Source organism: Cheilinus undulatus, linkage group 19 (assembly GCF_018320785.1).
Source record: "Cheilinus undulatus linkage group 19, ASM1832078v1, whole genome shotgun sequence".
Lineage (NCBI taxonomy): Eukaryota > Metazoa > Chordata > Actinopteri > Labriformes > Labridae > Cheilinus > Cheilinus undulatus.
The window spans coordinates 19,293,092-19,309,289 of NC_054883.1; the positions used below are offsets into that span (position 1 = coordinate 19,293,092).

The 16,198-nt window shown below is 38.2% G+C and overlaps 1 protein-coding gene across 2 annotated transcripts in view; it reads left to right on the forward strand.

Annotated features, from left to right (window-relative positions):
• Positions 1-13,251, forward strand: part of rsu1 (Ras suppressor protein 1) — a 41,715-nt gene extending 28,464 nt beyond the window's left edge. For both annotated transcript variants that reach the window (XM_041814174.1, XM_041814173.1), the window contains exon 9: positions 9,852-13,251. In XM_041814174.1, the coding sequence (XP_041670108.1) occupies positions 9,852-9,954 (103 nt within the window). In that variant the 3' untranslated portion in view covers positions 9,955-13,251. The remainder of the gene's footprint in view (positions 1-9,851) is intronic.
• Positions 13,252-16,198: the final 2,947 nt, after the last annotated feature.

Sequence of the window (16,198 nt, forward strand, 5' to 3'; positions counted from 1 at the left end):
TATGAAAGCTGTTATGGCAGCAACAGCTGCAAGCAGCAAAACCGCCTGAAAAACAGTTACTGCATAGCAACGGCGAGGAACGCTCACAGGGAGCGCTGTGGAACTGTGACGTCACACTACCAGCGCAGACAAAAACATGGTGGCCTTCTAGTGAGTTTATAAGCTCAAATTTACCAAAATGCAGATATCTAGTGAGTTTTGTAGTTAAATATTTGAGAGATACAAATATCTATCCAACAAGATCAACTTGTCTGTTCATGCAGAGTTCCTTTTAAGTGTTTTAAACCACATGTCACATTCACAGGGTGGAGGTCTCTTATTTTTATTGTTAATGATACCCTTATTGATACTCCCCATTGACCACTATCTATACCTGTTGTTTGGTGGAAAGACAAATTAACAATACATTTTTAACAGAAGTGGTGTAAGCTAGCCATTTTTCCTTCATGATTCTGATTCCAATACCAGAGCGTCAGCTATCAGCCGATGGTGTAAACTTGTGGGGCGGCGGTGTTGTAGAAAACTGGCACATTATTTTAGCCCTTCAGTAAACTCAGAGCATGGCATCTTTGTGACACTAAACCCTCTTAGACTGGTGTTGTTGTACATGACAAAAAGAGACACCTGTCATTCAAAGTTAAATAACTTTTAAACAATAAACCATAGTCATATACCTGTTTAAGCTCTGGAAACCCTCCATTGTGCCATTCTAGTGATGCTATCCACACCTCAGGAGCTCTTACAGAATGTTTTCTAGCGAGCTTGGGACTTGGCTTACTTTACAGGGTCTTTAGAGTTTAAATCCACACCAGTAACTCTGATATTGGACATCTTTTTATCCATCCATCATCCCGTTTTCCAGTTTTCAAGAAAAAGATGTTCATAGCTTGACTGTGCAGGGTTGATGTCTTACAGGCTTTTTAAGACAAAAAGTCCAGGCTAGACACCGTGGTAAAATAACATAATGCTTAGAGGGTTAAGAACACTTTGGATATTGTCACTCTGCAGCCACAGTGATGTAAAATAAGTCCACCAATACTCCTTGATTTGTCATTTCAGCTCAGTTGACAAGTCACAAGTCATATGCACCTTGTGCCAACAAACATTTATCCTTTTACTGTTTCAATTCATAACAAATTCCTTTTTCTGCGGCCAAGTTCGTCATACTCTTTGATCAAACTGAAGCTCCTTATTTTCTTCAAAATAAAAATACGTCTGTATCCAAGCAGGAACTCAAATAATAAATAATCCAACTAAGCTTGTAACGTCCTAAAAACTGTAACCTTTTTCTGTTTTCTAATTGAAAGAAGAGTAGAGTTTTGTGTTACCTTCCTACAGTCTTCCTCAGAAGAGTCACGTGATGTTGCTGCAACGTCTTATCAGCTGATTGGTCATCTAGCAGCTTTTTGAGGACAGTATCCCAGGTGTGTCAGACAGGACAGGACGAGGATTAGGATAGGGTGGATTTATATACCTGAGTATTTACTGACTTACCTGGGTGTAAGCTGAGCCGCCCCTCTGTCACAAGCCAAAGAGACTAATTTCTATTTTAACCTGTTACCACTGACAGTCCTTGTCTATCATTGGCTGATGACATGGGGCACAGAGCTGCTAAAAGAGATCCGAGCTTGTGTGTTTGGTACAATTGTGTGTTTATTTTATGAGAAGAAGGATTATTGATTAAGCAGAATGAGTGGCCCGTGCAGCACACTTGCTGCTGACATTACAAGCTAGCGCTGGCACAACTGTTGTTCCCAGCATTGATGGATGAGTCGATGAAAGAAAGATGTGGATACAAGAGGTGTAGTGAGGAGGGGAATTACCCATCACTATGTCATAAAGGAAGAAATAAATCAATGTGATGATTGGAGAATAACGCAGTCTAATTGATGATGGAGTGTTCCCCGAAAACAAAACAGAAAATCAATGTTTTTAATGGCTGTTAATCATTTCCTTTGACAACTAGTATGTATAGTCTGTTGTGATGTTATGTCATACAGTCGTACTCCATCTCTTGTTCTTCTAATATTGAGAGCATTAGGACAAGTCCCCCTCTGTATGACTCAGAATAACACCTTATGTTAAAGCCTTTACATTTAAGTATTGGGGCTGCAAATTTAGCCTGGTTGAGCTCTGTGGAGATGACAGATTGCATCACATACATCAGATCAGCCAGTAGAAAATGTAAAAAAGAAAAAATCTGTTTCAGCAGATGGTTGCAATCTGTATAGGGCAGTCACTGTGCACATTTTAACATAAAATGTAGAATTTAAGTACTCTGTGCTAAAATGTCAAGATGTGACCCTAAATGATTAAAAGTACAACTAAATCCCCTTATAGATCTTAGCAGATGACATCATGCAGCAGTTTTGAACCTCCCTTTTGGGGGCAAGTAGCGATTTGTGCATAGAGAAACTACTAAAAGTCTGTTTTGAGCTGTTCACGACTATACCAAGCCTTCAAAATGAAAAAATAAAAACATTCTTAATTCTTTAAGTCCCCGTTAAGTGATATAAAAATCTGTATTTTGTGTTTGTTGTATGACAGGCTACTGTGTTATGAACCACCAGGCCAAAAACCCTCTCTAACAATAAAATAAACCTTCAAAGTCATGTAAAACGAGGCAGTAAGTCTGCTCTAGGATGGTGTGGGTGCGTAGGTTGAATGAGCTGAAGCCACGCCCACTCAGGTGAAATACAATCCTCTTGAGTTTCAAAAAATGCTTCTGATCAGAGCGCAGCTGCAGAGAGCAGAGAGATAGAAGCTGGAGATGAATTTACTGTTGGGGTGGGGTAATTACTCATCAAGATCTGTGATGTCAAATGCTGTAATATTTGCCCTGCCCAACTAAAACCAATCCAGGTAAGAGGTGAACAGCGTTCTAATGGTCTAAATCTAAAAATTCAGTCAATATTGGTTGATTAGTAGCAAATAAAATGTAATCGTCAAAACATGGCATTTCTAGGTTTCTCAGGACAGGACAGTGGTGAGACCTTATGGGCTGTTCTTCCAATATTTTCCTGCCTGATTTTAAAACCTGTCTAAAGGTTTAGTCTGATTTACTTCTAATGATATCTGAATAAAGTGGGGGTCTGCTTTCTTAATCATAAACAGTAGACATGTAATACCACTAGGTTCTTGTTGTTTGTGTACTGAGAACATGTGATAGCCACAACAGTTATACATAGCCTACATGTACAAATACCAATGAGCAGAGACAGATTATTTCCTTATACAATAAATACAGAGCACAAACAGTTCTAGCTACAGATCAACATAGAGATTTCCCATTTCTCGCCTGTGTGTACATTGAAGTGATGAACTGTTAGGGCCAATTAAATGCAGAGGAAGAGAGGCGAATGGATTCAGATTCCTGATGATGTCTTTATGGAGCTTTGCTATTCCATAAGGCTTAATTAATCACAGCAAAGTTCTAACTGTTTGTGTGTGAAGAGAACTGAGAGTCAGTGTCTTCTACCCATGAGTGTATGTGTGAGATAAAAATATGTGTGTGAACTGAGTGTGTGATAAATGTGCAAGGAGGCCAAAGGCCATTGATCTGATGGGGGCTGAGCTTTCACAGCCACCTAATCTTCACAAAAGGTTTCAAGCAATTTAGTAGCTCCCTTTATAGGCAGGGAAATATTATTAGGAAGGGGAGGATGTTGCAAAGAGCAGAAGAGATGAAGAAAGGAGCAAAGAAGGGGAGGCAAAGAGAGAGGAAGGGTCTGGAAATATCCTAATTAAGATTCATGACAAACTAGTTGATCTTAATGCCAATGGTGGAAAAGATGTCTGCCCTCATCATTAGTTACTTACATTTCCTGCTGACCCACCAGTACTCTCAGGAAGTCTGAGGTGAAAGACAGAAAATCACTTTGGTTGACTTTCTGGGAAGATTAATTATTTTGGTTGGCCATGAATTTCAGAATCTGGTGTCTGCTACAAAGAAATAACTACTTTGCTGACTCTTCTGTGTAAAACGTCATTCAAAAATGCCGTGGTGACTAATAGTTTACACTATAAGTTGAAAGATATTGTGAGGAGGCAGTCAGATGTTCAGGTGCAGTGGTTTCCAATCTGGGGTCCGACCACCACTAGGCCAAAGATTCAGGGGGGTCCTGTCTGCTCTGACATTATCATATTTAAATGTACGTATTTATATTTTTTAAGACAGTAGACACATAATGTATTAGGGCCATCTTAAAAGATGAAAACATGAAGAGAATCTGTAAATTTGTACAAAAAATTCTGCATGAGAATCAGAACGTTTGAGATTATAAGACATATATATAGAAGAACTCAAACTCAGAATTTAAGAGTTTCAAAAGTAAGGAATTTGAAAGGAAAAAAACTTGAAATTTACAAGTTCAGAAAGTCTTACATTTTGACACTAATGTCAAAAATGTCAAGTTTTTAAAATTGTGAATTTACAACAGTGTAAAGTAAAACATTTACAAGAAACTAAACTCAAAACAGTGTTTGGATTTTTTACTTTATTGTCTGACAGATTCTGTTTCAGTTCATATATATTTACAACTTTTAAAGTATACAAATCTGTTGTTTTCATTGTAAATCAATAAACTTTTTAAATGTGAAAATTCCACTTTTTTTATTGAAAATCAACAGATCCTCTTTATTATATTACTCCAGTGTTGCTCTCCCTGCACTGGCTTCCTGTCCACTACAGGACTGAATGTAAGGTTCTATTGTTAGCTTATAAAGCTCTGCTTCATGTTCACACTCCAGCTAGAGCTCTGAGGTGTGCCAACCAGTTGCTCCTGGATGTGCCCAAAACAAGGCTTAAAACCAGGGGAGATCGAGCTTTTACAGTAGCTGCACCAAAACTGTGGAACAGCCTACCCTTCCATGTAAGATCTGCTCAAACTCTTGAACATTTTAAATCATTGCTAAAAACTCATCTCTTCTCTTTGGCTTTCGATTCAAGATGAGATTATTTTATCCCAACAGAGTTTAGATTTTGCTATTTTACCATTATTTTATTAAGTTCTATTTTGATTGGTTGTACTATTTGACTGAATGAACAAGTCATTTCTGCTCATATTGCAAATTAGATACCCATTGCTTTATTGAAGGGGATTGCCATTTTTATGTCACTCATTTTGACTAAAACAAAATATACATAAAATTATTGCATTATGTGTATAAGATCTCTGCTGCTGCTGCAAAAATGAATGTATTAAACTATAATTTTGACAAATTTTAAGTGAAAGAAAATTGCAACTTCTGCAATTTGAAAACAGTGGCAGGAATAAATCAATATTGTGATCTATTCTAATTTGCAATTAATTTCCATACCATAGTGTTCAAACATGGCTTTTTTTTTGCATGACAGAGCTTAAACTTGAGTGTTTCTGAGCTCCTGCGGTGATTTCCAGTACAGAATCATGCCTGTTTTAAATGCAGTGCTGCCGGAGGCCCCAAAGATCATAAGCATCCGTTTTTGACTTTCAGCCTTGTCCGTTGGCCACAGATTTCTCCAGATTCTCTCTTTTGAATGAAATTTTTCCAGTGTTTAAACGCAGTTTTTCACAGATTGGTGAACCTCTGCCTGTCTTTACTTCTGAGAGACTCTTACTCTCTAAAATGCTCCTTTCATAGCCAGTCTTGTTTCTGACCTGTTGCCAACTAACTTGATTAGTTGCAAAATGCTCCTCCAGCTGTTTTCAATCGTTACCGCTTACTTTTGCATCCTTTTGTTGCCCTGTCCCTACTTTTCTGAGATGTGTTGCTGCCATCAGATTTATGTTCTATCGTAAACAAAATGGTTTATGAGATTTGTAAATCTTTACATTCAATTTTTATTTAAAATTAACACAGTGCCCCAACTTTTTTGGAATTGGGGTTGAAGTAGTAATAGTAGTTTGACTATTTGACTAAAGACTACATCATCTTCAAACCTTGTATTCAGTTAAATGTTATTTGATGGTCTATTTTATAGATATTGAAACATTTCATCCTGGACTGACTGGTAGTGAACTGACTAGACAGACAGTCGTCATCCCTTGAGCCATCCTGCTAGAGTGGCTATAGCTGTCAACCGTCCCAAGGCCTAACTGCTTCCAGACACTCTCTTACTCCCAGGAGTTGCCCGGCCTGATGCCCTTGTTCGTTTCCTCTGGGACCCAGCAGCCCAGCTGACTGGGAGAGGAGCTCTGCAAAGTCCAAGGACCCCCTTTTCTCCGACCCTCTGTTCGTCAAACATAAATCCCTGCAGACAGTGGGTCCTGACAGCTGAGAAGGGGTGGGCTAGTGTCTGAAAACTGGAAAATTTAGCAGCATTTCCAAATAGAAGGATGAATATAAAAATAAATCATATTGGGTGATGGTAATGTCATTCTAATGAAGCACTTGAGTCCCAGTGGAAAGTGGTTGCCTCCTAGAGGAAACTGGTTCTTCCACAGGCTGTATCCCTGTCTCCCTGCATCTCTCCACTACTTCTGTCTGTCTCTGCCATAGGGCTGAAGGGGTTTTGATGGGCAGCAGATATTAGGGAATTGGCAGCATTTAATTCCCAGCTGGAAGTGTTGACATGAGATGGAGGCATGTGAAGAGGAAAGAACATAATACACTTCAATCATAGACCGACAGTGTGTTTGGTGTGTTTCTGTTCTGTGTTCTTTAATAAATCTAAATCCCTAAAGGAGACTATCAGCACACTATCAACACATCCTGACTGACTCCTGATATTAAAGCCTAAAATGCTACCACTGATTTTTCTTAAATTTGTTCTTCAAAAAGTTTCTAAGAGAAACCTACGTGGGATTCATGACACGTTCTTAAATGGCTGAATTGTTCACACATGTGTTCTGAAATTGATGAATGCCAGGTGCTCATAAGCTAAAAGAACGTGCACATTTTTCCTAACTAACATAGAGAAATGCCACTTTAATGCCCATGTAAGGGCATGGAAGTGCAGGGCAGTCTGCAAACACAGAAGGCACAAAGGACTCAGAGAAAAAGAAGCAAGACACCAGCAACATCCTGATTAAAATAAACTGTGAAAACAATCACAATATTTTGAATTATTGCAGTAGATCTCAAGTGGCTGTAGTGGTGAACAATATCTTTTTCAGGGATGTCCTTGTTTTTTTTTTTTTTTGTTTGTTTTGTTTTGTTTTTCAGCAAGACAATTTCAAGCCACATTCTGCACAAGCTACAACAGCACGGCTTCACAGTCAAAGAAACTGCCTGCATGTAGTTCTCACCTGTCTCCCAGTGAAGCTTTATGCTGCATTATAATGCAAAACATATGACAATTTGTTAACACTTTCTATGCCCCCTCTCTATAAAGAATTGTAACATATTATAAGAATACTTATAATGTGTTATAACGGACCTATAATGCTGTATAACCATAGTTTTAAGTATTCTTAAATGTCTTGCCTCTGTGCTGAACTTTATTGAATATAGATTGAAAATGATTTCCAAATCACTGTAATATGTTTTATTCATATTTTACAGTGCCCCAATTTTTTGGCATTGGGTTTGTAGATAGACGTTAAGATAAAAATACAGCTGCCTCTCAGTGAGTTAAACATACATGATTAACTGATGTATTGTCCTCTTAGAGAGGGTGATGTCTTTGTTTCTCTAGGATAGCACATGAGCAGAATTGGGTTTAACACACTTTAACATTTCCCTGTTTGAGAAAATCTTGTTTGAAACCCTGGCTGAGCATAGAGAAAATACAGAGAGACAATTATCTGTGTAAAAGGCTGCTTGCAGGAAGACAGAGACACCAAGCTGAATAAAAGTCTTTCCACTCCAATGAGCCCTCTCTCCTCTGTACGATCAAGAGACACCCGTGGGAGGGAGGATGTGACAGACAGAGGAGCGAGGGTGGGTGGGGGGTACGGTTGGGACTAGTCTGCTTGTCCACTGCCGAGCAGTAATTGACACCACATTAAACATGAACGATCATTACAGACTAACACAGCCATGTGCTTGTGTCGACTGTTGGCCTTCCAGTTTACATGCTGTGAATATTTTAGATATGTACCGGTACCCTTAAATTATTGGACTATTTTTAAATGTTTTATATAATTTTATTATTCAGATAAAGTATTAACCAATTAAATCCACTGATAATGTCCTGAAAAAAAATAATTAAAAAAAGAAGCGAAGATATGTATATATATATATATATATATATATATATATACATACATATATATATACATATATATATGTGTATATATATATATATATATATATATATATATATATATATATATATATACACACTACTATAATATCACCACCATAAAATTCTGAAGGGATTTCAACACCAAATCAATAAATAATAATAATGGCAGTGTATTCAAAAAAATATTTTCTAATGGGAGTCAATAGGGTAAAAAATACCCTTAAGCCCGTTTCAGACTGGGAGCATGTTTTGCTGCTTGCATGTACCGTGCGTGCCTGCTATGGCTCCCATCCGTGCGGCTTTCACACAGGGCATGAGTTTGCTGCATGTCAGCAGAATCCCCCCTGCTGTTAAAGCCCTGTCCTTCTTCACAAGTTTTACATGAATAAACCCCCCTACAAGCACTTTGTTCAGTGTATAGTGAAAGAATGTAATCCCAAAAGAAAGTCCAAAAAATACCCTTAGGGACACAGGAGGGTTGAAAAATAATAAAGTGCTTATCACAAAAACTGGAATTTAAGGGGTTAAAATTTTGCAACAGAATGGAGATCCATTATATATGGTGAGGACTGAAGTTACTTGAAAGTAGGGTGCACCGATCGATTGGCCAAAATCGGAATCCGTGTCGATTTCCTTAATTTTGGGGGATCAGTGATCGGCCAATACTTAGATAAGATCGGTGGATAAGATCGGTTTCATATGTACCTCTACCTACTAAAATGTGAAAAATGAAAGACTAAAGGAACTGATATAATTTAGTAGTTTGGACAGCAATGCTCTAAACTTTTCATTTATATTTGAGAGAACTTCCTCATGTGCAGTTAAAACAAGTTTGTATTGTTTCACGGGTATTGTTCAGTGTTTTTCAATAAAATAAGATTGGAACAATGAAGGTGTTTACTGTCAGTTATAAAAAAAAAACAGTATCGGCCAAAATTGGAATCGGAAGGTGAGTTTTTTTAAAGATCGGTGATCGGTAATCGGCCAGAAAATCGCAATCGGTGCACCCCTACTTAAAAGTATTGAAAAACTTTAATGGTACATTTATACATACATTTTTCTGTGGCAGAGGGTAGTTTTATTTTATCCTTGGGGACATGGGTGTTGCACTTTTTATACAATCTAACTCTGTACAAAAACATAAAAATTGTTTTAAATTAATCTTTAAGCCAATGTTTGACAATCCCAGGCTCAGATAATTCCACCCCCAAAAAAGAAATCAATTTTGCATGTATGTGAAGTAAAATAATTCACTTCTTGTTTTTGTTTTTACAAAAAATCAAGTTCTAATCACAAAATCTGGCATGTAAGGGGTTGAAATTTTGAAACACACATCATTTTCCGTATATATGGTGAGGACTGAAGTCACTCTTAGTATTTATACAAAACAAATCGGAATGATACATTAATACATGCATTTTTTATGCCAGGCTTTATCAGCGGGTATTTTTTACCATTAGGGACATGGGTGTCACACTTTTTTAAGGGATGCAGGAGAGTTAAACATTTGGGCCTGCCATGCGTTTTTTTTTAAAAGCAGACCATCAGTAACCCTGAATCACAAGGAAAACTGAAGATATACAGTATCTTTCTGTGTGATTCTTATTTATCCAAGAGACTGAATCATTCATTGTGATACCAAACAAAATCCTCACCCTCTTCCTCCCTCCTCTCTCTTCAGTCTCTACGGCAGACACATGCAGGCCAACCCAGAACCCCCAAAGAAGAGCAACGATAAGAGCAAGAAGATCAGCCGCAAACCTCTGGCCGCCAAGAACAAATAAAGAGAAGATGGAGGAGAAGCCTCTCTCTTCAAGTCAGACTCACTGCATGTGCCTTTATTTCTCTTTTTCAGCTGAAAAAATGTATTACATCTGAATGTGTCGATCATGTTTTTGAATATGTTAAACATCGTTAAGACTGTATTCCAGCGTGCCTGAGTCCAGACGGATGTGTGTGTTTTTTACTTGCATTGCTCGGACATATTTTGGTGAGTATTGATGACATAAACAAACAGAGTAGTGGTCATTAAGACAGCTGCTGTATAAGCTTTGATGCCTTTATGCTTACAGCTTTGAGGCTATGAGACTCAAGAAATACTGCAACTTATACCAAAGGTCAAGTCTGAATCTGGGCATGGAAAATACTCAGACGCTGTATTAAGAGAAAGTCTGTCCACTTTATAAAGCTGTTTCATTTTTTAATATTTAAATACATTTTTAGAGAGATTTCGAGGAATTACTCAAGTTTTAACTCATATTGTACTCATATTTACCTCTTAAGCCTGGTTTATCCTCGTTGCGTTGAATCTACTATGTAGTTTAGCCAGCCGCGAGTTGATGCTTCGACAAAGGGGAGAATTGAAACTTTCTGTGCCACTTAACTGCAAACATCCTGCATCATTATGTTGAGCTGAAATTGTTTATATGATAACTCTACCTAACCACTGTGAAAAAGATCACGAAGATCTTGGTTGGATGAGAGCTCATTGACAAGAGCCCATCCATTCTTGGTTTGATTTTTTTCGGTCTGTCATCTTTGCTGATTCTCCATGACTTGCTTGTTTCAGTCTGTACAGACTCCTGAGTGTTTCCACATTCACTCACCAGCCTGGTCTGAATAGAAGAAGTGATTGGCTGAGTAGTGTGAGCTACCATAAAGAGGAGAAAAAGCTGTGCCATTTGAAATAAACTGTTGTTGAAAAGCATTAGATGAGCCCTGTTTGAAAGGGAATCGTCATTATTTGAGTATTCATGGTAGGTCCAGCTACAGAGGCAAAATCTACAGCAGCTACAGTCTGCATTATTGTTCTGCTCCTGCTCTTGTGCACAATCGTCCATCATTTACATATTGGTGCATTGTGGAAAAGATTATTATCATCCACTCTAATAATGCTGCTGAGTCAGCCGGGGCAGAAGACAGAAATGCTCAGGCTTGTTAAGTCAAGGAGGCGGAAATGCACCTATGGTAATTGTTTGGATTTTGGCAAGTACTTTTAAATAAGTGATACTGCCTGCATTGTTTCAACATGAGTTACATGTGAGAGGAGGTGCACTTGAGGCTAAATGCGTAGGCCTCTGTGTATATTCAGGACTACAAGAACCTACAGCAGATGCTTGTGGCGTAGATTTGACACAGAGGTATAAACCAGGCTTTATGTGGATGAGGTAAAATACTTAAGGCTTTACTTGACTCGGTTCATTTACTCTACAGCTCCAGCTTTGTCCCACACATTTATTTTCCAAATAATTTATATGACACTCCCTCTTTTACTCAGTCTCACTTTATATTTATCCCTTTCACTTTCTTTTGTTCAGTTCTTTCAAACTATAAAAATGCTTAGGGATGCACAATATTGCAGTTCTGCCAGTATTTCCATACTCGATACTGATATCGATACTGATTTATGATAACTACCAAGTCTCCCTGACAAGAATGAGCTGTTAGTCCTATTGTGATGGTCTGTTTGTTTTAGAAACAGTTGTTAACAGAATTAATGATAGCTGTTTTCTTTTTTCAGTCCTGACTAAATGCTTAAAATAACAAAAAATAAATCAAACTATTTGCAGCTCAGACCTAAAACTTCAGCCCTTCAAACAGACTTTAAAGTTTAATAAATGAGGATTAAAAAAAACAAACTATAGCTGCTGTTACTTCTCCTAAAAACAACACATTCATTTGAACATTTAGATATTAGGCTGCATGTCCATAGTTAGCTTTTTTAGCACTGGAAGTGCTCACGCCCTCAGTTCCTTCTTGCCAGCACTTATTGATGCTGCGTTACAAAAACATGAATCCCTGTCCTCAGCAGAATCTGTAACATTGTTTTGAAATTGCTCTGTGTGCTTCATATTTTCAAATTTCAAGGAAATATCACACAGAAAACATGCACACAATGTAAAGGCAGCAGCTGTAGACCTGAAAACTACCCTTCAAAAAAGACGAAGAAAGGCGAGTCAGATCGGTTTCTCTTTTGCTATTGGCAGAAGTCCCACCCCTTTTTTATTCTGATTGGTAAGTGAGGTAGAAGGCACATAAGTAAGCACAGTGCTCCTCCAAAAGATGAACGGTTTTCACTTGAGAGTGCTTTTAAGTGCGGTGTCAAAAACAGCTGAGGGTGTTTTTTCCGCCAAGGGCACTTGACACTCAGAACACTGGACTAAAATCATTTTGAATTAAGAATAAGCTCTGCAAGTGCTACTAAGCAGCTATGGACACAGGCCCTTAAGTGCCAAGAGTTTGCTGTGCATATCAGAAGAAATTTTCATATCTGCTCATATAGAAAATTCACTTTTAGGCAATGACATAATAATATTGTGCATCCCTGGTTTTGCTGTATATAAAAGGCTTGATAGTGACACGTTAGGGTGCACTAACACTAGGGCCAGCTGCCCAGTACTGTGCTGAAGCATGATCACCCCCCCTGTCCAGAGTGCAGACCAGTGGGGCCTGAGCACAGATATGTCATGGTGGCTTATTTTGTGTAATTTTGGACAGATACGGCCCTCTCACACTCCACCATTGCTTAAAATGACTATCAAGGGAAATGGTTGTATTGACTGTATATCACGTGAACATCTGTGCTAGAGTGCTGACTCTGGTCTAACACTCTGGTACTCAGGGTCTGAGTGTGCTTGATCACGTAGGGATAACCTAGAGTGAGTATGACTTTAGATAGTAGATAATGACTCAGTGGAGAATATATCATCAGTTTTCTTCTAAGTGAAATTTTAGAAGTGTTTACAGACAGGATTGGTCCATGATAACCTTTACTTCTGAATCAGTACCTAAGCAGCTATTTCAAACACAGTTGCCACCAGGAGTGAGGAATCTGACACAGTAACACTTAGCATTGATTGTGTTCATTCCATGAATCTATCATTTATTAATCATTTCATTTGTGCTTTTTAACCTTCACTCTAACCTAAATGCTGCATCTTTCTAATGAATTTCTTTGCAAAGCTTCAGTGTCCAGTACATTTCAATAAAATAAGTACGTGTTGATCATTTTTTTTAATTCATCGTGTTTGTCGCACAGAATCTCTGTATTCAGCATTTCAAATAAAGATCATTCTACAACATAGAGTGATGACTGAGACTTACTGTTCAATATTTCCTCACCTTATTTATCACATGAAGTGCAGATCGATCAACTATAGCACCAAAAACAACATGTTGAGGCCGGTTGATAAATGGACTCGTACCTACAATCAGCAACAAAAAGTGCATGAAAAATAAGAAGTAAAGCATTCAATAAACATTGTCATCACATAGCCATCTGTTAGTCATGTAAGAAGAAACCAATAGTAAATCAATTGTGGTCAATATAACCTGATTTTTGGCAAAAAAAAAATAAAGGTTAATCGGTATTCCTGGCTACCATTTCACCATGAAGACAAAAAGAACACCCCCAAGCAACTCAGAGAAAAGGTTACTGAAAAGTATAAGTCAGAGGATGGATTCAGAAACAAAAGTTCAGTTAAATCCATCATGAAGAAATGGAAGGAATATGGCACATGTGTAAATCTTCCTAGATCAGGCCATCCTCAAAAAACTAAGTGACTTTGTAAGAAGGAGACTAGTGAGAGAGGTAGTGCTGGGAAATCAAAATAATCAGTTTATAGCTTTTAACTGACAAAAACCTGATGTGTCAATTATTTCAATTTATTTTGCCTTGTAATATCTCTCTCTACTAATGCACCATCCCCTTATAAATCAAACTACCAGCTCTGTAGTCACGTCAAAGGCAGCAAAGAGGAAGTACTAGTCATGTGATACCATCCCATCCAGTCCACCACAACTCAAACACAGAGCCGACTGTGCAACGTGAACAGCAAAGTTATTTTCTACTTTTTATACAACAGTATTTTTTTTCCCTACTTTTCTCAGAAAATTAGACTTTTTCCAAAAAATATTTTAATTTCAGCTTATGTGGTTTTTTCAGTTATTTCAATAGGTTACTATAGATTTTTAATCTGTGCATGTTCTTTTCAGTTTTTTTTTTTTTATTAAAAAAATATTTACAGAACAAACAGTTGGAGGGGTGGAATAATCATTTATTAATTGTAATCGAGGTAAAAAAAAATTCAATTGACTGTGATTTAGATTTTTGCCATAATTGCCCAGCCCTAGAGAGAGGCCACCAAGACACTGATGACTACTTCGAAGGAGTTACAAGCTTCAGCAGCTGAGATCGGAGACTCTGCATACAGCAACTTTTGGCTGGGTTCTTCACCAGTCAAAGCTTTATGCAAAGAGAAAGACACTGCTGAAGAAAACTCAGACAAAATCTCTACTAGAGTTATTTTTGGTAGACACCAAACACTGCACATCTGTACAAACACTCCACCCCCACTGTAAAACACGGTGGTGGCAGTATCGTGCTGCGGGGATGCTTCTCAACAGTTGCCCCTGTAGGGCGTGTAAAGGAAGAAGGTTAAAATAAATGTACCAAAATCTAGGAAAATCTTAGAGGACGATCTTATTCAGTCTGCAAGAGAACTACAGCTAGATTTATTTTCTTACCTTTTCAAAGATGAGACGAGAGACAGATGAAGTTTTGATCAACAAGAACTCTGCAATTTAGGAAGCAAACGTTTCCCTAAAAGAAAAAGATATTCACTATGTTGGGCTTAGTTTAAGTCCTCCATCAGTCTCAAACATGATTCCAACCTGATTCACTGCTGTTGTTATAGCTGTAAAAGGAAAAGCAACATGGATTTTATTTTTAGTAATAGTTAAAGCATTTCAAAGTAAAATGAGTGACTGACCCACACCAACCCTCATATCAGTCTAACTCCAGTCCCTGCTGCTCTCTTTTTGTCTTCTTTTGGTGGATGTTGTTCCTGTTTTGTTCTCACTTCATCTCAATTCATCTCACACCTTTGCAAGGACACAATGAGTCCCAGGCTAACTAAAGTCCATTGATTTTCACAAGGTGATTTATAGGTGGCGTGTGTGTTAGGGCAGGCTTGATTGTCTAAGGGGGGCTGCACTGTGCCACTATAATGAGGGTGGTGACATAGGCCGGGAAGCAATCACCCCACCCACTACAAGATGAGCAGCTTATATACAACTGCTGCTTTTCTTAATGACTAACCCATGTTAACAGGGCCTCAAAACGTTCAGTTTAACCCCTGTTGTCTGGCCTGTGTAAACATGGTCACAGGTTCACCAATCTGTCAAAAACTGTCTAATAATTGCCGAACAATTTCAGAAAAATGTTCCTCAGTGTAAAAGACTTTAAATATCCCACCATATACAGTCCATAATATCATCTAAAGATTCAGAAAATCTGGAGAAATCTCTGTTAGCAAGGGACAAGGCCAAAGGTCAATATTGGATGCTTATGATCTTTGGAATCTAAGACAGCACTGCATTAAAAACAGGCATGATTCTGTACTGGAAATCACTGAATGTACTCAGGAACACTTCCATAAATCATTGTCTGTCAACAAGGTTCACGGTGCCATCCACAAACGCGAGTTAAAGCTGTATCATGCAAAGGAGAAGCCATATGTGAACACAATCCAGAAAGTATGCTGTTTTTCTCTGGGCTACAGCTAATAAAAACTGTACTGAGGCAAAATGGAAAACTGTTCTGTGGCCAGATGAATGAAAATTTGAAATTATTTTTGGAAACCACAGATGATGTGTCCTACTGACTAAAGAAGAGAGGGAACATCCATCTTGTTATCAGCCACAATTGTAAAGCCTGCATCTCTGATGGTGTGGGGTTGCTTTAGTGCCTATGGCATGTGCAGCTTACACATCTGGAAAGGTGCTATCAATGCTGAAAAGTAGATAGAGGTGTTAGAACAACACATGCTCCCATCCAGACAATGTCTCTTTCAGGGAAGGCCTTGACTATTTCAGAAAGACAATGCAAAACCACAAACCAGATCAGTCACAACAGCATGGCTTCACAATAGAAGAGTACATGTGCTGAACTGGCCTGCTGTCCAGACCTTTCACCTACAGAAAGCTACAGAAAACAAAAAAATTCAGAGAGAGCCCAGGACTGTTGAG